The following is a 26,618-nucleotide window of genomic DNA, read 5'->3' on the forward strand; positions in this document are numbered from 1 at the left end:
TTGAATAGGTTTCCATTCGTGTAACAAATTCTTGTTACCAGTCATGTGCCGGGAACAGCCGCTGTCTACAACCCACAGATTGTTTACTGCCCTGTACAACTGTTCCTGCACAGTTAAAGAAAAAGATTAAAATCTAGGGACCCAAGACCTACTGGTCTTGGGTCGATTAAATCTGTTAAACGGCATCCTGTACTTTGGTTACCCAAAATTAGTTTGAGGATGATTTCTGTAAGTTCTGAAAGGAAACCTTCTTGAGGATTGACTATGAGGCCATCCAAACATTAGAGAATTAACTGAATTATAATTGTAAGTTTGGTTGTTAACTGGGAAAACCTGAAATTGCCTTCTTTGAAATCTTGGATTTGTCCAACGTCTGAAATTTGGTGAGTTCGCATTCTTACCAGTATAATAATTACCATTCGTTTTATTCTCAGTTTTCGGAGGACTCAGACCTCTAAATTTTCTCTGGTTTAGAGGGCAATCAGCAATAAGGTGTCCTATTTGATTGCATCTAAAACAACTCCTGTGTTCAACCTTGTCTCAACAGTTGTTTCAGATGTTGAGGATACATTACTACCCGTTTGTCTTACATACGGTGGGACGAACGGATTTAGGGAAGGGCTCTTTTCATTAGGCTTATATTCCTTCCCCTGTTTTAGTAATGTTACCTCTTCTTTTATCTCACCCGATTCGGATGTCTTGTCCGAATTTGATGAGACAGAGCTGGGAACAGAAATCTTAACATTCGAAATTGACTTACTCGTTTCGCTTTTACTAACTTCAGGTTCTTTAATCGAAATTTTGACAGGAACTGTCTGACTAATCTCAACATCAACAGATTTCTGATTACTAGGATTATACGTATAGTTATGGTTATATGGTAGTGGAACTTCAGAAAATCCAATCCCCCCTTTGTTAACTGGGGAACGTTGAACACTTACGATGTGATCAAGCATTGCTGAGGAATTTCTAAACTGTTCAATTTTTCTGTTTAGTTCCACCACTTTTACCTGGTAATCAGCTATCTGTTTATCCCTTTCAGCAATTAGTTTGGTTTTTTATTCTAACACTTCATAACTAAAGTCAATTACTTGTATTTTATCAGCTAGGCTGGCTTTAAGACTTCTGATATCTTTTTCACTAGCTTTTATGTTTACTGAGTAACTGTTTTCTCTAGTTTTAGTGTAATGATGATCTTCTTTTAACGTTTTAAATTGAGTATCCAAACTAACAAACTGATCAGTTGCTGTTTTCAATTGTTCAGACAGATTTTCACATTGCATACAATGAAGTTCAGAACTTACCTCGGAGAGCTGATCGTTCACTTCTGCCATATAAGCTTGATTTTCTCCCGTCTCTCTCTCGTTTCCTCCAGTTTCGATGTTTACCAAATTTGCCTGTTCGAACACTTCCTCAACCTGTAAATTCCAGTTGTACCCACAATTTTGTCTAGATACCATAGCCCTGTTCTCACTACCTCCCCCATTCTGTTGTGCAGGCCTGTTCTGACTACGTTCGACTCTCTCATTTGTACATTCCTTGGCAAAGTGACCATTTTGTTGACAGTTGTAACATCTAACCTTTGATTTGTCAAACCCTGGTCTTTCTCCAACGAACTTTCTACCTGTTTTCTTCATGAATCTCTTAACCCTTCTTACAATCATAGCCATCTGCCACTGCAGATCCATCTCTTCTAAATCATCAGCATCGATCTGATCATAGTCTTCATCCAAAGTTGCAGGGTCGACTATTTTACCTTTGATGTAGTTTTCATACGATACAATGAAGGATGCATAGAGAGCAAACTGCTGTTCAGCTGATTTAACACTCATGGGCATCTGTGAGTAATTGTAGGTCGGAAAATTTGAGGGTACATTACCAGTTGTTGATTGAGGTTTTGAAGAACTACTACCTCCAGCCACGAAGCATACATCGCCATCCATATTGAGAATCATATGAACATCTCGAGTTGAGTTGGAGTTTGATTCTCCCTTTGAGTAGTAGGCAGACGATTCTGATTTTGAACTTGAACTTGGAGAGACCTTCGCACCATACATTCCCGGATCCTGAACCTGATCAGTCGGTGTCTCCTTTCGAACCATGTTGAGCTCAAAATTTCGTAACTTATTGACTGCTGTTTCAAGATCAATATTAGCAAATTCTTTATCCTCTCTCATTAAAACCGTATACATTTCCCATTTCGGTGGAAGAGCATCAAGAAGTTTCTCTACTATCTCCTCTTCTTTGTATACAATGGAGTAATTGCTGAGTTCGGTCATCAAGTGATAATATCTGGTGATGATATCGTCAAGTGATTCATTTTTCAGATACTTGAACACAGATAATTGGGTTTTTAGTAGCTTTGTTTTGGAAGCACGTATTCCCACATTACCCTCATATCGATTTTCAAGTGCTTCCCATAGCTCTCTGGCAGTTTTGTACTTCTTGAATGTATGAAGAATTTCTTGTGGAAGAGCTATTGTTATTGCAGCATGAGCTTTACTTTCTGCCTCATACATCTTCTTTTCTTCCTCTTCCATCTTATTGTACTTCTTAATCTGTTCACGACCCTCAAACAAGGCCGTTGGTGGAATGTATCCATCTTGAATACACACCCACATCTTAGCATCTTGATATTTAACATACTGTTCAAACCGATCTTTCCAAGCAACGAAATCGGTACCCTTAAGCATTTTTGGAGCCTTAGTTGCTGAACCGGCTTCAACCTCCATTTTCACCAGTTCCGTAATGTTTATTGAAGTCATTGTTGAAAGAAACACAACTTGAAAACACAAAGGGAAAATTTTTTTTTTTTTTTTTTGAACAGTGACCAGTAGGCGAAGTTATGCTTAACTTCGCTTAAGCTTAACTTCACTTGTTTTCCACAACTTCGCTTACTCAACTTCGCCTAACCTTAACTTCGCTTGATCTATAACTTCGCCTGAAATCAACTTCGCTTGATTGATAACTTCGCTTAACCTTATAACTTCGCCTAAACCCTACGAACAGTGACGGCAACTTCGCCTGATGAACACAAGGTTTTTGCAGGTTTGAATTTGACGTATTGCGAGGTATGCGAAGGTGTAATGGGTTATATTTGATGGTGGGAGATGGGTAGGACACAAAAACTCGGCATTTCAACGTAAACTCGTTCCGCGAATAGTCGAACGGAACGATTTCTTCACTCGTGTTATAATCCCGAACCACACAATCACGAGCAAAAGCTCTGATACCAATTGTAGGTTCCCAGCCGGATCTACACGGAAGTATCTCGTACTACGTAGGTGCGGAATCCCTACGTAAGACGATATGAGCGTAAGATGTAAACTACGTTAACACCGAACACGAACACACGTTACAATACTCAAAAGACACGTTGTATTGCAACACTTTAACACGTGATATTCAATCACACACACATGTTCTGGCCTCCCCTCTATACAAGCCGTAACACATGAATATATATGCTACGACAACTTCGCCTAACAGCCTAGGCGAAGTTGTCATTAACTTCGCTTGTCCACAAGTTCGCTTATAACGGGCGAACTTGTGAGACAAGTTATCTAAAACAAAAAAAATCAAACTAACACGATTACAGACACAAAACAAAACACTAGATACTGAACTACTGACATCATGCACCAACACTACTAAATTAAGACATTATTTTGAGACTCGTACTATTATTTTGAGAACTAACTACACTGTTAAGAATGTTCTTATTAAGCCAGAATTGTCAGGTAGGATGGCTAAGTGGGCTGTGAAGCTGAGTGCATATGACATTCAGTATGAGCTAGAAAAGCTATCAAATCGTAGGCACTCGCGGACTTTGTGGCTGATTTCAGTTGTGACATGCAGAAAGAAGCCGACTTGGAGGTCCAGCAACTAGATGAAACCAAGGATCCTTGGATCCTCTTCACGGATGGAGCATCCAACGTAAGAGGAACGGGATTGGGGGACATAATACCTCAGTCCATTGCATGTGCATTCCAAGCAACCAACAATAAGGCAGAGTATGAAGCACTCATCGCAGGTTTACTTTTAGCCAAAAGCATGAGGATCAGGTATCTTCAAGTTTATATAGATTCTTTACTTATAACTAACCACTTTAACGGTTCTTATGCCGTGAAAGGTGAAAAATGATCAAATATTTAGAAATTATGAAGTAATTAGCAAAATACTTCGAATTGTTTAGTATAGTACAGGTATCAAGGGAAGAAAATCCTGGGGCGAATTTAGCCTCATCCTTGAAAATTCCAAAAGATACAAAGATCCCAATCATCCATATACTCTCGCCAGCAATAGGAGAGCAAGAAGTTGGGTAGATAACAAGTGATAAGCAGATTGTACTTTGGGATCCATTATCCTCAGATATCCAAGGATCCTGGATCCTCCCAATCAAGAAGTACATTCAAACTGGAGAGATCCCAGCTACAGAGAATCCGAAATCCTTCAAACTCAAGGTATCACACTATATTTTATTAGATGATATTCTATACAGAAAATCTCTTGCAGGTCCATACTTGAGGTGCATAGAGGATCCTGAAATCCAAGAAGTGCTCAAAGACTTTCATGAAGGTGATTGCGGCAACCACACAGGGGGGAGAGCATTATTCTCCAGGATACTTAGGACTGGGTTCTTCTGGCCGACGACGAAGAAGGATGCAGTGGAATTTTCGAAAAAGTGTGATGCTTGCCAGAGGCATGCAAATATCCTTCATCAACCAGCAAAACCAATGTATCATATATCCTCTTCATGGTCTTTCATGAAGTGGGGAATGGACATTGTTGGTAAGCTACCAAAGGCACCAGGTGGAAAGGTCTTTATGCTTGCCATGACGGACTACTTCTCTAAATGGATTGAAGCAGAAGCATTCGTACAAGTCCGAGAAAGGGAAGTTATATCTTTTATTAAAAGGAATATTATAACTAGATTTGGTATTCCTTCTGAGATTATTTGTGTTAATGGTTCCCAATTTATCGGGAAAAAAAACAACTAACTTTTGTGACAGCTGGGGCATAAAAATGATTACCTCAACTCTAGTACATCCTCAAGCTAATGATCAAGCGGAGCATAGCAACAAATCATCATCAACAATTTAAAGAAGAAATTAAGAACCAAGAAGGGTAAATGGGCTGAAGAACTGCCATATGTTCTTTGGGCCGACAGGACAACACCCAAGAATGCAATGGGCCAAACACCCTTCTCACTGGTGTTTGGATCAGAAGCAGTTATTCCTACAGAAATGGTGGTTCCTACAGCTAGGACAAGCATCCGTGATCCTGAGGCTAATGAAGAAATCCTCCTTGAAGACTTGGATACTGTTGAAGAACTCAGAGATCTCGCCAATATCAAAATGGCAGCTTATCAACAAAGGGTAGCTAGGGCATATAACAAGAACATCAGGATTAGAAGATTTCAAGAGGGAGATTTAGTTTTGAGGAAAGCCTTCCAAAATACAACCAATCCGGCTGAAGGGAAGTTAGCACCCAAATGGGAAGGTCCTTATCTGATCGAGTCGGAGGCAGGAAAGGGGGCATATCATTTGCTCACTATGGAAGGCAACAGGTTACCAAGATCATGGAATGCTATCCACCTCAAGAAATACTTTTTCTGATCAGGATCAAGTATCCTCTAAGGATTGAATATCCTTAAAGGATCAAGGATCCTTAAAATTTGTAATATCTATCTGATCATTTATCCTTTTAAATTCTTATTACTTATTTAAGGATAACGTATTTTTAACATTTTGTTTCTTCCAAGTTTTAAGTATCAATGCAGGATATTAATAAGATGTGTAATAACTAAGAGGTTGGCCACCTCTCCTTTACATTCAAGGTACTTTACTGTCTCCTTTGGCCTAGCCCACGATTGGATATGACCCTCTATGGTCATATCCCCTAAGGTTTAAAGGTTTTCTCCTTTCTTATAAATTAGAGTTTCTACACTCTCGCCTGGAGCGCACGCTATCCAACGTATAGTCCGGGGCAGCGGGACCAGTACACGCTTAGTGGCTGACAATTTTCTTTGCTTTCGGCTAAATGGAGGATCCTACGATTTATGGTAGACGTACCATACCACTGGTTTATAACGTTTTCACGTTATCTTATGTTTGGGCTAAATCCCGGTTTGGGCAAGTCCCCAGTTAACATCCGTATTTGGGCTTGTCCCCAGTTTTGGGCTTGTCCCCAGTTTCACGGGCTTGTCCCCAGTTTATTATTCGGGCTAGTCCCCAACTTAATGGGTTTGATCCCAGTTAACATTAAAAGTTGTTTGCAACAGATTTTTTAAGTTCATCACGAAGATAAAGTTCTATGGATTCAATATCCTGAGGTTATTTCTTCAAGGATCATTCAAGGTTCAATACTTATGATAACTTAGGTCTACCTAGACCTTCTGGTATGGTTTCTGTTAACGAATTTACATTGTCTTAGTTGCACTAATCTTTAAACGTTTTAGGGGTTATCTCTTTAAGGATGTTCTATTATAAAAAAATTTATCAATTTTAAGGATTCTCTATCCTATAACTTATTCTTTAAGAATATTATATCCTAAATATTTTTTGTAAGGATAGTTTATCCTGAAGTCTTTCATTCAAGATTATTTTTCAAAACTTTCAATAAAGCTAAAGACATATCAAACAAACTTTTGAAATAAAAAATAACAAGCAGATAGTTAAAAGTTTTATATTATTAAGCATAAGTCACCTGGACTTACCAAAATCTTTAACCCGAATTTCACCATACAAAAGATAGACCATCCACCCGGGTTAAACAGGTGTTACTAATTGTTTTAAAGTGCAGGAAAATAAAAGTCAGAGGCACCAAAGGCTTCATCTCCACAAACAGAGGATCCATCCACCTTCGGTACCCCTGAAAATTGTCTTGAGGATCAGTTATCCTAAAACCCTACTTACTATTGTTTGTTACAAACCAAATTATCCATAAAAAACATCAACACAAACAAAAAAGTGGGCTCAGGCCTTGTCTTATATATCCCTCATTGCCCACTTATGTTGCGTCTTCACCCTCTGCAGCACCTTCTCCTTCACCAGCTTCAGCCACCTCCTTGACACCACTAGTCCCAGCCTCGTTTTCCTCAGCCATCTCCTCATCGTCTTCACCACCAAGAGATTCCAGGGCAGTCTTCCACTTTTTCACGTTACAGGTCGTCTTATCGAAAGCAGGGTCACCGGCCTCCTTCGCCATCTTAATCCGTGGTTGGAACACCGACCTAGCGGCCCACATCTAAGCCTCGTTTGTAGCCTGCTTCACTGCCTCTTGGTGCTGGGTTTCTGCCAAGGATAGCTGATCCTTCAACTGTTTTTTGTCCTTGGAAAGTTGGATCATGGTTTTGTCCTTGGCAACCACGGTTTTCCCTAGCCCTGACAGCTTCTCACTCATATGGCTGATGACCTTTTCATAATGCTCTTTGAAAGCATTCATAGCCTGTAACCAACAAGAAGCAAAAAATTAAGAGGATGTTGGATCCTTAAAATCGATATAGCATGATACAGGATGCTTACATTAAGGACCATGTCATAGTGGGTTTCGGGATCAGAGTACCTCTTTCTCTTGGATGCAGCCGATTTGGCTCTGGTAGTTGTGTTCTTAGGCTCAGAACTGGTTGCTGCCTTCAAAGCCTCTTTCTTGATGTTCGGGGAGGTGACCATACAATTAATGTCTTCTAAAGAAAACTTGCTAGCTGATTTCTGGGATTTCTTGGCGCCTACAAAAGATAAGTTAACATATAAGTATTCTAACTAATTTTATTTACCTTAAAATTACTGTAATAGACTTACTTGACATACTGGAACCCGAGGAGATATCAAAGAAAGCTTCAACAAAGTGAGCTTGAAAGGTTCTAACCTCGGTATCCAGTGCAAGGAACCGTTTTGTTTTCTCTTCTGTACCAGGTAACTTACCCAAAGAAGCAAAATTGTCCACTGCAAACAAAAAGAAGATTTAAAGTTAAAATTAAAGCATCAATGATCCTACTATTTTTTAAGGATCCAGGATCCTACCCTTTCTAACCCACTTTGAAGGAAGGTCAATCCCTCCAGTTCTGGAGTCACGTTTTACAAAGAAAAACTGACTCCTCCAGAATAGATCATTTAAAGTGACTTTCAAGATCGGGTGGGGTTGTCGAGGCTTGGATTTCAAGATGAAGCGGGCAGGACCGTGGGTAGTAAGGGTGTATAGATGTGAAAGCTCTGGGAGACCGAAGTCGATCTTTTGTTCCTCGATGATTCTTTCATTGTGCTGAGAACTCGCCACACCATAGGCATAGCCTGAATATAGGATATGCCCGTGGAATCAAAAAAGCTTTGGGTAAAGGCAGGGAATGGATAGCGATAACCGATCAAGAAAGGACAAGCCGACATACAAACCCAGATCTGAAAGTAAACGTCGCATCGGATTCCGGCATCGTATGGACGGAACTCCGTTCCCGACGGAAACAATGTTCGAAGTTCGTCTACTTCGGGGTCTGTTAGCTTGCAGATTTCGATAGAAGGGTTTGCTATCAGGTTTTGTGGTCGCATCTCAGACAATCGAGACTCGTCGGACGCTTGGTCAGAATGGTGTGAAGGGGAAGAAGAAGAATACGAAACAATAGACATTATTACAGAGACAAAGAAACTAAGATAAGGAAAAGATGGATACCTGATGCGTCTCTTGGATATATGATTATAAGAAAGATATAGGGTGGCATATATAGGCGGTTATGATTATCTCAGGGGCCAAATGGTAAATATGTCTGGCAAACCGTCCCATCATCCAGTTTTCGCATAAGTTTGAAATTCAAAATGACAACTGTGTTCCACTATCACCCGCCATTTTGGGGGCAATCGTTAGGAGTGATATTTTCTCTGCTGAGGATATATTTTCGCATAAGTTTGAAATTCAAAATGACAACTGTGTTCCACTATCACCCGCCATTTTGGGGGCAATCGTTAGGAGTGATATTTTCTCTGCTGAGGATATATTATCCTTGAAGATATGTCTGGATCAGTTATCCTCCCAAAGAGCTCCTGAACCATGTCGAAGATCAAGGATCCTCAGAGGTTAATATAATTAACAATTGTTTCATGTGTGTAGGTTATTGTTCAACAGAAGTAACGGCTATGTGACTTGGTCCACCTTAAATCTCGCTACTGGAAGCTACCAGCACATGGTCAATGGGCGTTGGAAGACTGGTGGGATAGTGGCGAATAGATAGGACTTATTGTTGTATTTATTTTCTATATATCGAGATATGATCGGTTAGATATATCACTTGTACTCACACACTCGTAGAGCAGAACTCACTATTCTCTCTATACACGTTAGCTACTACTGTAACATCGATCTAATCTCCACAACCTTTGTAACACTTTTTTGATATTAATAAACCGGTGATCGACGAGTTGTCATCACCCGGGGTTTTTTTCTTTTGATCTGAACAAGGTTAAAAGGTTTTTTCTCGCAACAAATCACTGTGTCCACTCCATTTTCATTCATATAATCGTTGTTATTAAGCATAGCACTATACCTCACTTTTACGGATTTGGATACATTATCCTTAGCAGATTTTTATCCAAAACACTTTAGTCAACCAAGATGTAATAATTACACTATCTTATCCTTAGATATAACCATGGCTTTAAGCAGGATACAAGTATCAATCAAGCTATGGCTAAGGAGTTACAAAAATTAAAAGATATGATATCTAATGTTCCAGGAGTGGTCAGACCTATTCCTGAAATTCCATATGGTATTCACAGGATATCTAGGTTTGCTTCACCCGTATGTGACGCTGAGATACCATAACGCTTTTAGACCCCCAACATGAAGGTCTATGATGGCACATAGGCACGGAGGAACACGTAGCCTAATACCAAGAAAGAATGGAGATCAACCCCCTTCCAGAGATACTTAAAGAATCATGTTTGTGCAAGGGTTTTGGATCCACACTAACTGGATCTGCTCTAAAATGGTTGCTTAGTCTTCCTCCGTATTCAATTACTTCATTTTCTCACTTTGTTAACTTTTTTTAATAATCAGTTTTCTTGTAGTAGAAAGTTTGAAAAGCTAACTAGTGATTTATACCGTGTTGTCCAATCTCGTGATGAATCCTTAAGGGATTTTGTCACTAAGTTTGGAAGGAAAGCCTTGGAGATCCCAAATTTTGATATGGCTAAGGCTGTTGAGGCATTCAATATGGGATTGCAAAAGGACTCCCCCTTTTATGATGATCTTTTTATGACTCCATCCAGGAACGTGGATGAAGTTAGAATTAGGGCAATAAGGTTCATCAGGCTATATGATGACAAGAGGGTGCAAAAAAGATTTGGTGCTTCAGCAAAATACGAGCAGCTCAATAAGAAACAAGGATCCTCGTACTGAAATAACAACTCCAAGCCCTATTCAAAATTCAACAACCAAAACGTCCATGAAGTAGAAGAAGATGAGGAAGAGGAAGAATACCCAAGAATATCAGAGTATTGTTCTCCGTTGATACTCCTGGACTAAATGCGCCATGAGAGATCTAGGTGAAAAAGCAAGGTGGCCAAGAAAGAATGAGAAGTCAACATCCTCCGAAGATAAATCCAAGTGGTGCGCGTATCACGAAGACTTTGGTCACTTGACTGATGAATGCATTGACCTCGAAAGAGATATAGGATACCTCCTTAGCAAATGTCATTTCAAGGAACTGATAGGCAGAAAGAAGTCAAGGATCCAGGATCCTAAAGAAGCCCAAGAAAAGGCTGCTCCACCACCAGGGGATGCACAAATTATCAATTTCATATTTGGTGGTACATATATCTGTGGAACTTCTTTCTCCTCAGCAAAAAGACACGCCAAAGAGATCAAGCTAGAGAAGGGAGAAAGGCCCGTCAAAACAACCACTTTGACTGACCAAAGGGTCATAACTTTCTATGAAGAGAATAGAATGCACCTATAGGATCCTCATCATGATGGATCATTACTTTATTTATTGCTAATCATTATGTTCGTAGGATTCTTGTAGATGGCGGGAGCTTCGTGAACATCATTCAGGCTGATGTTCTTAAGAAGATGAACATCCATGAAACTAAAATAACTCCAAGATCCTCTATCCTCGTTGGCTTCAATGGTGAAACCAAGAATACGCTGGGGGACATTAAGATTCCCCTATATATTGAGGGAGTTAAATATGTCCAAAAATTTTGTGTTATTGATAACCTATCTTGCTGTAATGTTATCCTTGGCAGGCCTTGGATTCACGAAATGAAGGTTGTTGCTTCAACATACCATCAATGTATCAAGATTCCAACCCCATGGGGAGTGGTAATGATTGATAGTGATCAAGCATAGGCTAGGAACTGCTACAATTCATCCATGAAGCCATCGGCAAAGCAAACAATCCCATATAAATTAAAGAACCATCCTAATGTGGTGCTGGAAGCAAGGGAGAAGAACCTTAAAGAAGTATCCTTGGACCCTGAAGATCCATACATCAAAGTTATGTAGGATTCAGTATCCCTAGAAACATTGAAGAGGATCTGGTATCCTTCCTCAAACAAAAGAAGTCTACTTTTTCTTTCAAACATTCCGACATGACATCTATTTCTAAAGACATTATTACACATAAACTGGGTATAAATATTTCTGTCAGGTCTATTCACCAGAAGCGGAGGAAATTTTCAACTGAGAAAAATAGCATTATTCAAGAAGAAGTTGAAAAACTTCTTAAGGAAGGTGTGATTAGGAAAGGTAAGTATCCAAAATGATTAGCTAATGTGGTAGTTGCTTCAAAGAAAAATGGAAAGTGAAGGATATGTGTTGACTTTACTTATTTAAATAAAGCATGTCCCATGGATCCTTTCCCCTTACCACACATTGACTCCATGGTGGATGCTACAAGAGGACATGAGATGCTTACCATTATGGATGCTTCATCTGGATTCAGTATACTATGTAAGTAAAAGCCTTTTAGATGCCGAGGTTAGGTATTCTCATATTAAAAAGTTGATACTTGCTTTAATAATGACATCAACTAAGCTAAGAAATTACTTTGAAACTCATACTATTGTTGTTAGAACTAACTATACTGTTAAGAATGTGCTTAGAAAATCAGAAATGTCAGGTAGGATGGCTAAGTGGGATGTCAAGCTCAGCGCCTATGATGTACAATATGAGCCCAGAACCGCCACTAAATCACAAGCACTTGCCGACTTTGTGGCTGATTTCAGTAGTGACTTGCATAAGGAAGCCGATCTGGAGGTCCAACAACTTGAAGAGACCAAGGATCCTTGGATTCTCTTCACATATGGTGCATCAAATGTTAGAGGAACGGGATTAGACATACTACTAAAATCGCTACTGGGGGACATAATATCCCAGTCTATAGCCTGTGAGTTCTAAGCTACCAACTATGAAGTAGAGTATGAAGCACTAATTGCAGGTTTATTACTAGCTAAACAAATGAGGATCAGGTATCTTCAAGTTTACATAGATTCTTTATGTCTTTATTGATAACTAACCACTTTAATGGTTCATACACTGTAAAGGTAAAACAATGATCAAATATTTAGAAATTGTGAAAGAATTGACAAAATTCTTCAAAGTATTTAGTATAATTCTGGTACCAAGAGAGGAGAATGCTGGGGAAGATGCCTTAGAAAACCTAGCATCAAATTTGAAGATCCTAGATGATATAAAGATACTGATCATTCACATGCTTTCTCCAGCAATTGGAGAACAGGAAGTAATGGAAGTAACAACAGATAGTCTTAGAGAACTTAAGGATCCTCCATCCTGTCCCGAAATAGGATCCTGGATCCTTCCAATTAAGAAATTCCTCCAAGATGGAGAAACCCCTAATGGAGAGAATCCTAGAGCTTTCAGAATCAAGGTATCACAATTTATTAATTTACAGATACTGTGTATAGAAAATCTCTTGCAGGTCCCTACTTAAGATGCATTGAAGATCCAGAAATACAGGAAGTGCTTAAAGACTTCCATGAAGGTGATTGTGGTAACCATACGGGGGGCAAAGAACTGTTCTCAAGAATACTCAGAACAAGTTACTTCTTGCCAACAATGAAGAAGAATGCTACGGAATATTCAAGGAAATGTGATACTTGCCAAAGACATGACAACATTCTTCATCAACCAGCAGAACCTATGTATCCTATATCTTCTTCATGGCCTTTAATGAAGTGGGGGATGGATATCGTAGGCAAGTTACCCAAGGCACCAGGTGGAATAGTCTTCATGCTTGCCATGACGGATTACTTCTCAAAATGGATCGAAGCAGAAGCATTCATTCAAGTCCGTGAAAAGGAAGTTATATCCTGTATCAAAACAAATATTATAACTAGATTTGGTATCCCATATGAAATTATTTGTGATAATGGATCCCAATTTATTAGGAAAAGAACAACTAACTTTTGTGGAAGTTGGGGAATAAAGATGATCACTTCTACACTAGTCCATCCACAAGCTAATGGTCAAGCAGAGTCAAGCACCAAAATCATCATCAACAACTTGAAGAAGAAGCTATGATCCAAGAAAAGCAAATGGGCTGAGGAACTTCCTTACGTTCTTTGGGCTGATAGAACAACACCCAATAGTGAAACATGTCAAACACCATTCTCATTAATATTTGGAGCAGAATCTGTGATTCCTATAGAGATGGCAGTTCCTACTAAAAGAACAAGCATCCGTGATCCTCAAGAAAATGGCGATAAGGCCCATTCATCTTGGTTCACCTAAGTTCTGTTACGGTGGTATTGTGTGGAGATAATGGTCCGGGTCATTGGTAATTTCGGTTTCTGGGTTTTTGAGATGAGTTTTTTGGTTGCTGGTTGGTATTGATGGGTGTATTTGGGTCGTTTTCGGGGTGGTACTGGTGGTTTCGGTTATTATTGTGATAATGGGTTTTGGTTTTGATTCTTGTATCCCATTTCTGACCCTCTTTGTTGAGCTCGGTTTTGTCAGGCTAACCTCTCAATTTAGGCTCAAAGATAAGTGGATATTGTCATCCGGAATGGCGTGTGTGCGTAAATAATCAAGTGTCATAATCACCTTAAACTAGTTAGGACAAGTAGGGTATCGAACCACAAAGAGTATGTGGTCAGTGCAACGTGTAATTAATTCCTAACATGACGTAATCAAATAGGAGTGTTGATCACACTAGTAATGATTTGGGTTTAAACTTAAGAAATCAATTAATCAAGTTTTAAACATTTAACAACAACAAATCACACCCGAGGTTCAATCACGCAACAAACATCAATCTCATATTATTCAACAGATTAATTAGTAATAACCAAATCTGGTTAGCCAACTAGTCAAACCTTATGCATCAACAAATGTAAACACACGGCACCGGTAACCTAAGGTTCATTGTCAATGTGACTCAATTAAGGACAAATGTATGCTTCATCATATTGAAACTAATTAATCAGTACAAGCCTATGAAACACATAGACAAACTAATAGTTCTGATTGAAATAAACCTAAACTGACTGCATGCACAATAATACCAAACATCATTGTTCATATATCGAAAATGAACAATTACAATAGTCGGTTCTTAAAAAATGAGAAAAACTAAAATGTTATAATACTCTACATCCCAGGTTAGGATCTTCAATCGTATGATGAAGATGAGTCTCCAATGGCATAGAAAGCTCCAAGAACGCCCCAACTGCTTAGAAAACGAAAGGGGGCTGAAACCCTAGTTTTATATTATTAAAAACCGGTATGAATCAAATAAATTTGTTACCCAACTCGGGTTCGGCATTGGTGACACCAGATTTGGGGTCGTCGACCCCAAGTATGGTATTTGCTTATTTCGCTCGTTTTCACTCCAATGCATACGCGTATCATCCCAAATCTTCCTGAGACTTCATTCCATGCCCATACAAGTCTCAGATTAGTACCTTTAATGATGGTGGACCTGAAACTCATAAACACGTATGAAGTATCCTAGTTTGCATAATAAATTGATTAAAAACTCTACAATTAACACACTATTACATGAACATAATACTCGACCATCAATGGAAAAAACTAGTATGTATAACTAAAGATTTTTATAATTGAGTAGTTGTACATAATACTTAATAAGTCATGTGTTGCCTAATGATAAGTTTGATACATTGCATTTATAGTTGTTGGCTTCTTATTTGATTTCTCGTTAAAGCAATGTGGGATGGAATATGGTCAACCTCTTTTTAAAATTGATTAACAAAAATTTTGTCAAGCTATACAAACATGGTCTAATTAGATATCAAGTAACACAAGCATGTTTTTATTTATTATATTAAGAAAAAAAACTCAAAATATTATATTGGATCATATCAATCTGACAAAATAAATAAATAATTAATGATCCGTCCATGTAAAAAATCTCTCTAGATGCAATATAAAAAAACAAAAAACTTATATTTTATACCATGTGATGTTCCTTTTCAAACTTTAAAGGGAAAAATACAACACTATGCACCACTAGTTCAAAGCAAATGGTACGAGTTATATAAGAGTACCATCATGAATTTAATAGTTTTTGTCATGTAAAAGAACTTATCCACATTCCTTTTCCATTCATCAAGTTTCATCAGACTCCGTAACAATTTAATTTACCAACATTTTTTTAATTATTTATTTTTAAGTTGATATAAAATGGCCGAAATGCTTTTAAGTAGTTATACTCGAATAATGAGGCCGGTCATGTTTGGACAAAAATACAAGAGGGCCGGACTCAAACTTTTAAATAAAAACAAGTAAATTTAAACTACGTATAAAAAGTTTCGGACAAAAACAAGTCAGTTTACACTACTGCGCAAAAAATAAAACAAAAAAAACTGTCAGGGAGGGTGGGCACCAGGACTAAGTTATGCTTCGCCCCTAATTCTCACGTATCAAAGGTGTAATGTGACAACCTGAATTAAAAAATATATTAATCAATTTTAGGACCTTATTCTCTTAACTCGATTACACGTTTAAAGCGTTGACAAAAAAAACTACTTTTGATCATATTAACCAAAGACCTTCTGGTCCAACGACACTATGTGTTTTCCCAATCCACCAATGGGAGACCCGGATTCAACTCTTGTTGTCGGTGAATTTCTTCTATGAAGCAAGTAAGGGGTTTACGAGCTAGTAGGTTTCCTCCTAAAACAGTTTGGCGCTATCTTTGAGCAAACTAACAATGGGCACGGTTATCTTAACATAAGTATCCCGAACACAGTGTCTAAAACTGGTCATGAATTCACTCATATAAGTAAACTAAAATTGCATTCTTTTCTAACCTAAACTTGACCCCTTATAAATTTCTAAACTTTTTATGATAGAATCCCAACTCAATAGATCAAATCAAATGATTAAACTTAAGTTAGTCAAGGCAACCTATCCAAGTTAGTTTATTGTAAGGAGATCATGGAAGCATAGAAGCATGCATGAGCATGGGGAAGTGGCAAGGGAAAAAAGCAAAGCTAAAGCAAAAGCCGACAAATTATTTGTCCATTTTATTGAACAAAAAACCCATGAAATTCCAACAAATTATTTGTCTCTTCCTCTTTCGTGTAAACAAATCAGTGGCGGACATACATACATAAAGGGGTAGCCTCCGTTACGGTTCAACTTTTTACCAGTAGTGAAAAACAAAATGGCCGATTTTCGTGTTTCGTTACTGTTGGAAAAAAAACTGTTACCGCTAAGATTTTAAGCCCAACCAATCTACGTTTTAAACTCAATCAAAAGCCAAAGCTCAAACAAAAAAACCCATTAAAGATATGATGTTGGAGTTAAAAAAAGAGAGGGTGAAAAATGAAATTCTTCTTGGTGAGATTAAAACAGGAAAATGATTAAATCAGGAGGTTTCCCTTGCACGAGCCGGAGACACGCAATGGAGTTCTCATTATAGAACAATCACAAGTTTGTTAAAATTATTCCCGGAAGTTGTTGAGGTACTTCAATTTATTAAATTAGATGGAGATAGAGTGCAACAAAAATACAATACGAAAGGTATTCTATCATATTTTAAGATTCTTGAATTTATGTTTTTTATATACTTGTTGGACTAAATTTTAGGCCTCACAAATGCTTTATCAAAACATCTTCAAAAAAAGAGTCAAGATTTGTTGGAAGCGTCTAAGTTGATAAGCGGGACAAATCGAGCATTGAATAATCTAAGACAAACCGGGTTTGACAAGATGTTGGCAAAAGTTACATGTTTTTGTGAAAAAAACAAGATTAAGATGTTAGATGTGGAGGAAAGTTATGGTAATTAAAGAAACCAGAAGTATGTCATTATTAATCGACATCATTTTGAGGTTTAAGTTTTTAACATGGTATTGAATATGCAAATTCAGGAACATGGAAATAGATTTAGTGAGGTCTCAACTAGTTTGTTAGAAAATATGTCGGGTTTAAATCTTTTAATTCGTTTTCCAAGTTTGTCATTTCTAAAATAGTGGTTTTAAACGTGAGTAGTGTTTAACACTAATGGATTCAAATGTTTAACACAAATGATATTTTAAACGTGAGTAGTACGTATGAATTATAACACAGTAAGGAAGGTAAGGTTGTTAAGGTTAAGAATTACGATTGTGAAATCATGTATCGTCCTGGAAAGGCACACGTAGTCATTGTCTCGATTAATAAGTAAGAAGGAAGATATGGTTATTAAGGTAATAGTAGGCGGCAATGGTGGTGGTGTCAGCGACTTTGGTGTCGTCACAACGATAGTGGTAGTGATGATGATGATAGGTAGATATTAAAGACAGACAATAGTTATTTGAACCCATTTTAAATTAATAGGTTTTTACACATTTTTACTTATAATTTAATAGACTTATATAAATGCTTGCAATCTTTACAAATCGAACAAAATGAACCTATTTGAAAAACGGTTTCATAATTTCTACCTAATCCAATATAACATTTCTTGTTCTCCACGAGCTAGTGAAGTTTGACCATACGAGTAGGAATAAAAAAAAATGTTTTTTGTTTCTTTCGTTAATTTTTGTTGTTCTTAGATTAATTCATTAGAAAAATACCAAGTCCACACTAGAACATGGTTCATCTTTATTTTAACTTACTAACAATTTAATTATCCGGATATATATAACTTACCGAAGTTTACGTGCTATATTATATAGTCATATTGAGTTTTTTCATTAAAAGAAAAGAAAGAGAATAAAAAGAAAACTTAGGTTTTTTTTTCTTTAAAACTTTAATGTCAAATATGGCATGATTCGAATTAAAGTTTATAACCCATTGCAATATTACTAATTTATCATATCTCAATTATTTTTTCCGTGTAGCTATGAGGACATAATTGTAAATTTACAATTTTTTTCATATATTTTCAATCCGATCTAACTCAAGAATGTAATTAATACTTTCTTTTCTTTTATTTTAACTCGATAATTCATTTTAAGTATATAATTTCTTTTCAATTCTTCCCCTATCTTATCATTTCCTTTTCTTGTATTTTAAACCCGAGAATACAGTGCAAAACATTGATTTGCTTATAGTATGCAAACACTTTTACTTCGGGCTACTTCATCATTAGACCTACAAGTTGTATTAAGAGTTGAGAAATCCTACTGGCTTTTTGTGTTAATATTGATTATTGAACTCCGCTTCGAGCCACAAACTAGTCAACAAAGGATTTAATGCAAAGCTAATTGAAACTTAAGCCTAGTAGACCTTCTACATCACGGGACCTAAATTTCTAACAAGAAAAACCGAGAGCACCATATTTGCTGCTCTGACTATGCAATTAACGTTGAATTTACCATAGTTAACTTTGGAGGCCACCAATTTCCACAAAGAACCGTTGTATGTTGTGTATAGAAGAACGCCCATCGATCACTAAACTTACAAATTTTTAATGAAACATATGTGTTTAAAGAAATAACATGCTTTTTAGGGCATATTTGGAATTGGGTTTGAAAATAGCTTGTTGATTTATTGACCTTTCAACAAACTATTTTGAAAAATTATAATTTGTGGCTTTTTAAAAACATTTTTTTTAACTTTTCCAATAAGCTTAAATACAAATGACTTTTGTGTTTGCCTAACACTTTTTTTTTAACATATTGCATTTTTTAAAAAAGTTAATAAGTCAATTAGTTGTTTTTAAACTCAACCACAAATATGTTCTTAATTAATAGATGATTTTTGCAACATATTACTCATGGAATTTCCATCAATAACGTTTCATATGATAATTATCGGGAATCAAATAGGAAGAAGCCTGCTTGTGGGGGATCGTGCGTCCATTTTTTTGATGGATTTGTTGTTAACCAATAAGACCGAACGTAGTGGGCTAATAAATGGGACAATAATGGAGGTTTTAGGGCGAGAACACCGCCTCCCTGGGCTACAAAAGGGGCAAATGTGAGGGGGGGGGGGGCAATGTTCTGTTGTCGCCTGCTTCCTTGTTTGATAATTATAATTTTTTTTTGTATGTATGTGGTATATATATTAGTCTACAACACCATTACACCCTTAATAACAAAAACCTACCATTTGCTGACTGGGCGTCACATGATACACAAAACGCCCTATTTTGTAGCCCCTCCAAATAACATGTGTTATTGGCCGTATATCGGAGTTTGCTGACATATCATCGAAGATTCTTCAAATTCAATTAGTTTTCGTTGGATCCGTCATAGATTTCATAGTTTCAATCCCTAAGTGAAGGTGAGATTTTCTTTTAGAATCTAAGCAGTTAAATCAGTTGATGTTTAATGGTAGAGCACTCACTTTACTGGTGAGAGATAAGGGTTCAAACCTCACTATCACCAATTTATATGGGAGATATAAGGGATGACCCTAGCTTGCCAGGGTTCGAGTCCTGATCTCACTCGGTTTTACCGGCTCCTCGCTATCGTGCAGTTTGGCGGGCATGGGGTCGGGTTTTATCAGGGGAATCCCTTAATATGTGGACCACTAGGGGCTCCGTCCATCCGGTTTCGTGGCCGGCTCGGGCTACTTTTAGACAATGGACGCCCCGTACAAAGTACCCGGCGTTACTTAGTTGGTCATTCCAAAAAATAAAAATTCAGATGATACAAATTTTTATACATTCTAATTTTCCTAGTTATAAAATTGAATTTATATAAATATTCGGCGTAATTATCTATATAGAATAAATGACAAGTTTTGTGCCGCTAAGCCGTTATTCGGTCACTTAGCGGCACCTTACTTGCCTAGCATTTTTTTTTCCGTTTCAATACCGTAAAGGAAGTCGACCGAACGACAATTGTTTTTTGTTTTAATTCCGATAACGTAATGGGCATGACAGAAAACAACCGAATTCGCATAGACTTACTACCTCAACGTCCAAGTTTACCGAGGGACACCACCAGTTTGGTTTACCCAATTTTTATATTTTCCCTTCTGTAGCTCTGGTACAGTAACAAAAATAACCAAAACCGACAGAATTTTTTGTTCACTTACTGTCTCAATGCCCAGAACTAACAACGTTTGGGTTTTACCAACGTACGGGTTTATCGGCCAAACAAACGTCGTTCTAAGTAATATATTTTATACTTTAATTTGACGAATATATTTTTTCGGTTTAACGCTAAGGTTTTTTTCCAGTGGTGTCTATACCATAACAAACGTAGACGATACTAACTGAATTTACATCGGCTCGCCTACGTAACGCTCGGGCTTTACCAACACTTGGGTTTAACCAACAGCCAGTTTCAACGTTCGGTTTTACCAACTACCTCGACCCAACACGCCTGGTAGCACATAAATATACAATAACATTTTTGTTAGCTACGTACGAAGCACATGAGTTCTAAAACTTTGTGCACAATCAATTTAAGTATTATCTTTTTTCAATTGTAGACAGTTTATTACTATGTTGTACAAATAGTCAAATACACACACATATATAATTAACTAAAACCTTTAATTTATAAACAAAAGAATAACCTCCAACAGCTTTGACACTCCGTTTGTACGTCTTTCTGCTCCATTTTCCTACCCTTTTATACAAACTAATCATCTCCAATAACTTGTACACAACTCTAGAGAGAGAGAGAAACAAGAGATCACTGTTCTGATGGGTAGAGGAAGAGTTGAGCTCAAGCGAATAGAGAACAAGATTAACCGCCAGGTTACGTTCTCCAAACGACGAAACGGTCTGCTCAAAAAAGCTTACGAGCTCTCCGTCTTATGCGATGCCGAAGTCGGCCTCATCATCTTCTCTAGCCGCGACAAACTCTACGAGTTCGGCAGTGTCGGGTAAGAATATTATACATACATAATGGTGAACATTGATTTGTGTTTCAAAGTGTTGATCTCGAATGAGAGATTGACACGTTTTTAGAGGTACGATTCTTCATTAGACTGACCAAGGAACAGATCTAGGGTTTTAAATATTTAATATTCATAAAAAAGGTCAAATGATTAGTACTTTTTCAGTTTTTTTTTTTTGAATCTTGTGTTTATTAGATTGCAAATTTGTCTCATCTGTTGAATCATCGGATCTATTGGTTAGTTTCTTCATGGAAAAATACAAAAATTTTTCCATAGGTGACACAAACATGAGCAGAGAAAATGAAAAGAAACTTAAATACTTTCCTTGTTGAAATCTAAAAGAAAAAAAATAATCATAATTTTATGCTAAATTTTACGAATTTTCAACTTTTTTCATGTCTAGAAAATAAAACCCTAATTTTATTATAATACAATTATTTTTATACATAAAAAATAATTAAAATCTTAACTTTTATTTAAATTTTTATTATTTTTTTAACTTTTGTAATATTATTGTGTTCTAGTGGGAATAAAGATTTAACTCATGACTGTGTTATTAAAGCTTTTCCAGAAGCATCTTTCTTTGATACTGATTCTTCATTATTGTTTTGGATGAATACAAGAATTAAATTTAGAAGTTTTTGGTACTATCCTTTTTATTTCTGGTGTTTGTCCAATGGACAATATATTGTGTTCACAAAGTTTATTATCTACTTTATCTTTTTGTTAGTTTCATATACAAGAAAAGAACTGGTTCCAAAGATTTTATTCACGTCTAGTGTTTTAATTTCTTGAGTTTTTTTTTCTATAATTTTATGATTCATATTTGCCATTTGACCGGCTTTGACCGATTAGCAAAAATTTAATCGATAGATGGCCGATTAGTGCTTAGTCCCTGACTAATCGCCGATTTATTTCGATTTTTTACAATCATGATTTTATGTATAGGAAATCTATTTATCATAAACCTATGTTTATATTGTTCATGTTTATATTTATATGTCTATGTGTATAAATGCTGACTGACATATGTAATTAAGACTGAACGTTACATTAAAAATCTTAAAAAAAAAAAAAACGAATAACTTGAAGCATATGTTATGACATTTCATTTTTGGTTAAAACGAAAGAATAATTCCCTTTCTACTTATGATCTGGATGTTTATCAAATGTATACTAGTAAGGATTCTTGATATTAATTTATTTTACTTTTTGGTAGAATATAGAAAGTTTGGATATTCAAATCTTTATGGTACGAATATTTTATTTTCAGGTTATTGTCCAATGGATATACACAACACTTGGTGTCTTTTGATCAAAGTTTTACATCTTTTGTCACTTCTACTTTTCGACTTCACATAAATTTATCATAAAACCATATCTAAAAATGTTACCAGTCTTGTTTATAACGTTGCGATTATTACGTTATTTTAAGTACATCCATGCCAATAAAATAATGTCACATGATACCATTACACTTATTTAACATGATTTTTTTTCCCTTTTGCTTTCCTTTTTTATGATTTTTCATGATTTTATCCTTTTGAAATCCTTTCTCATGATTTGTATTTTTTTATTTTTAATTTATATTGGTTTATGAATAATAATATATAAAGTGAAGTGAAACTGATTAGAGGTATAAAACTTTAATTTACTTTAACAAGCAAACGTTTAATACTATCTATATTGGACAACAGTCAGTTATGATATTATCAAAATTTCATATATAGTTATAGTCGATTAATTCTTTGTTTTTTTTTATTTAATATAGTGCAAAACCAGATTGTTTGATGTTGTAACTATTGAGTTTTTTCATTATTTGTATTTCATAGTTTAGTACATATATATTCTTGAAACAATGTGTATATGTATTTATTACTATAGGTTTTCATTTTATAAGACTCGAGTATTATGTATAGAAATTGAACATAGGAATAAAATTTTTTTGATGGTCCACCAGATTCAAAATTGGAATAAAAAGTTTAGTTCCAGAAATATATGTAACATATTAAATATTAGTACTCAATCAACTGTTCATATCTATATATAATCTACAGTGTCATGAAAACCCTTGAACGCTATCAACGTTGTTGCTTTAACCCTCAAGACAACAACAATGAACGTGAAACACAGGTCAGATCTCATATAAAACCAATACATGTTTCAATCAATTTAAAAAAAAACATTATTATTATTATTATTATTATTATTATTATTATTATTATTATTATTATCATCCTGATTTACTGTATATGCTTTTGTGTGTATATACTTGCAGAGTTGGTATCAAGAGGTTTCCAAGTTAAAAGCCAAGTTCGAATCGCTCCAGCGCACACAAAGGTGCACATATTTATATATTTCAAATCTTTTTGATAGCACCTTACACATGTTTAATGCGGGTTTTGCTGTTGATTCTTATGTTGAAGACATTTACTCGGTGAAGATCTTGGACAGCTTAGCGTCAAAGAGCTACATAATCTTGAAAAACAACTAGAAGGGGCTCTTACTCAAGCTAGACAGAGGAAGGTAATTAATTAGTTTAAATGTAATTTATTTACGTGTATTTAGTATCATAATCTTGTACATTTACAATGTTATATGCTTTTGCAGACACAGATCTTTGTAGAACAGATGGAAGAGCTTCGTCGCAAGGTAACAGACGGATGAATCACTCTCAAATATGTTAGATTTTGGTTTATTTGTATAAGGTGTAACGAAGTTAAATAAATGATAGGAACGAGAACTAGGAGACATAAACAAGCATCTAAAGATCAAGGTCTCAGTGTCTCACGAGTTATCAACGGTACGTACATCCCACACACACATAAAAAAAATAAAGAGAGAGAAAAATATTTACATATCTAAAAAACCCGAGCCAAGTACCCATTTTAACCGTTACCATTGTATCTAGTATTACAAAACAATGTTATAATGTTAGACATTCTAGATACACCCCTCGTTATTACTTTTACCAAGGGTGTAAGCAAACCAACCCCGAGCTCTTAGCATTATTTTTAAAGTTCGAGCTTGACCCGTGACTAGTTAATCATGCTCGGGCTTGGTTTGTTTGTTTATTATTTATTTGTTATTTTTTAAAATAATTTTTATTGTTTTTAGAATGTCTAAATTATATGTTACATTTTACATGGATTAAACCATTGACCACCTAATATGTTATTCTATTTATTCTATCTTCTTCTTCTTTTTTTTTTTTATAATTCTATATATAATTATTACAAAAGTATAAACGTATATTGAATATATTAAATTAAAAATCTATTAACAATAGGCTCGTTTATGTTCGATAAGTGAAGCTTGGGCTCTGACTAATTTATTAAAAAATTAATTTTAGGCTCAAGCTCGTTAACTAAGTTAAATTCAAGCTTTTAACGAGCCAATAAATTTTCATAAGTTTACGAGAGGCTACACTTGTTTACGCTCATAATTACCTCTCTGTCTATTAAATTAGTCATATCATATTACTATCAGAATTCTTTTAGTTAGTTGTGATTTTGTGCTACAAAAAGGGTATCTTGGGAACCTTGATTTGAGTAATAATATATATTAAAAAAAAGACTCTATAATGTTTCAGTTTGAGACAGAAGGACAGGGGTATAGCCATAGGGCACAGCTTCCATGCCCATGGAACTCTGGAAACAACACCACATTCCCAATGCATACTTCTCACTCTAATCCCATGGATTGTCAACCAGAACCCATCTTACAAATAGGGTGAGTACCTATATGCCTATTGTTTTGTACAAGTACAACCATGTGATGCACAATACTTGAATGTTGTAGGTACAACCAGTTTATGCAAGAGGAAGGACCATCAGTTCAGAGGAACATGGTTGGAGAGAGTAGTACTACTGTCCATGGGTGGGTTCTTTGACCATTAATCTATATCCATCTATGCTAATATATGCAAGTTCTTCCACTTCATCTCATCTTATTTGTAATAATTGATTTAAGACTTGAATTCGATCTTAGGATGCTTAATTTTGTGATAATTTGCAATGGGTTTGCGAACATTAATTATATAACATGAGGGTGTAATATTTTATATATGGATCTATATTGATATCAAGTATATATTAACGTACTTCTCTTTCGTAACTATGAAATGATCTTAAGAGTTTTGTTTGTGACAAGTTGTAATGCTGTAATTGTTTTAGAATAGTAAAACGAAGAATAACAGAATTTGAAATAACATGCAAATTGATTCAAAGTTGAAATACACATAATAACACTCACCTTCAAACATGATCAAGAACCCTAATTGTAAATTGTAAATACACCAACCACCACACATAAAAACCAATTCGCGCGCAGTACAATTGATGCATCTATAAGTTTGTAGGGTGGGTGAGCTGTCACGTTGATCATATGAGAAGCTAGAGTCCGTGTGCGGTCAAGAACATAGCTACAAAAACATTCTCTATGTTAGTAAAATCACAAACCAAGCTTAATCTAGCTAAAGGAGGCATCTTATATGTTCTTACGTGCCTACATACACTTTAGAAGAAATAGAGATGTGAAGGCTTTGGCAAATCTCGTATTGCCTCGTAATATGATACCATTTAGCTACAAGAGCAATGGAAATGGGTGGGGTGAAACAAGCTAGTGAAACCTTCTTTCTCTGTCACGTCTGCGCCACATCAGTTTTCACATACCCATTTCACATCCACATTTTCACTGGAAATGGGTTATGTGAAACAGGGGGGGGGGGGGTTGAAACCGTTATTATATTAATTTTTTTTAATATTTTTATAAATTTAAATTTTTTGAAATAACACATTACATTAAATAAAAGATCTACATTAAATTAAAAAAAAACCTACATTACTTATTAAAAAAAACTCCTAAACCCACTCGTTTTTCTCGGCTATCTCCTTTTGTTTTTTCTCGTACCACCTCCTTTTGAAGCACGTTAACGTGTCAAGGTCGACAGCCATGATCTCCATCTCCTCCTTCTCGATCCTCCGCCTCTCCCTCTCATCCTCCCTAAGATTGAACAGTCGCATCTGTTCAACCATTAGTTTGCCAACTTCCTCGGCTTCGGAAGCAGACCCCGACGCATACCCCGAAGCAATGGATTTTGCTTTCTTCCTTCTAATCGGGCGCTGAATGGGGTCCTCGTCGGCCAAGTCGTCTAGGTTTACATGAGTCCTAGACCTTCCGTCGGATGCGCCGGGACTGGCGTCAATGTCGGCGTCGGCCGAGAATCGTTTGTTTGACCCCGACGCCCACTCCTCTAATCGTAGTTGGTGCCACTTCGGAGAGGCGGTCAAAACCTCCCATAACTCGAAAGGGATATTTCCGGTGTGGCCATCGTCTTAGTAGCGAGCGACCACTTTCTT

General features: G+C 36.3%; 1 protein-coding gene across 1 annotated transcript; it reads left to right on the plus strand.

The window, feature by feature from the left end:
• Positions 1-20,997: 20,997 nt before the first annotated feature.
• Positions 20,998-25,289, plus strand: LOC143582854 (agamous-like MADS-box protein MADS3). Its single transcript, XM_077065333.1, has 8 exons — positions 20,998-21,243; positions 23,316-23,391; positions 23,537-23,598; positions 23,685-23,784; positions 23,869-23,910; positions 23,993-24,061; positions 24,851-24,990; positions 25,060-25,289. Exons 1-8 carry the CDS (start codon positions 21,062-21,064, stop codon positions 25,148-25,150), a joined length of 762 nt encoding a protein of 253 aa, XP_076921448.1. The 5' UTR covers positions 20,998-21,061; the 3' UTR covers positions 25,151-25,289.
• Positions 25,290-26,618: the final 1,329 nt, after the last annotated feature.

Source organism: Bidens hawaiensis, unplaced genomic scaffold (assembly GCF_021521415.1).
Source record: "Bidens hawaiensis isolate Kalapana, Puna unplaced genomic scaffold, B.hawaiensis_p1.1 tig00032032_1, whole genome shotgun sequence".
In the NCBI taxonomy this organism is placed as follows: Eukaryota; Viridiplantae; Streptophyta; class Magnoliopsida; order Asterales; family Asteraceae; genus Bidens; species Bidens hawaiensis.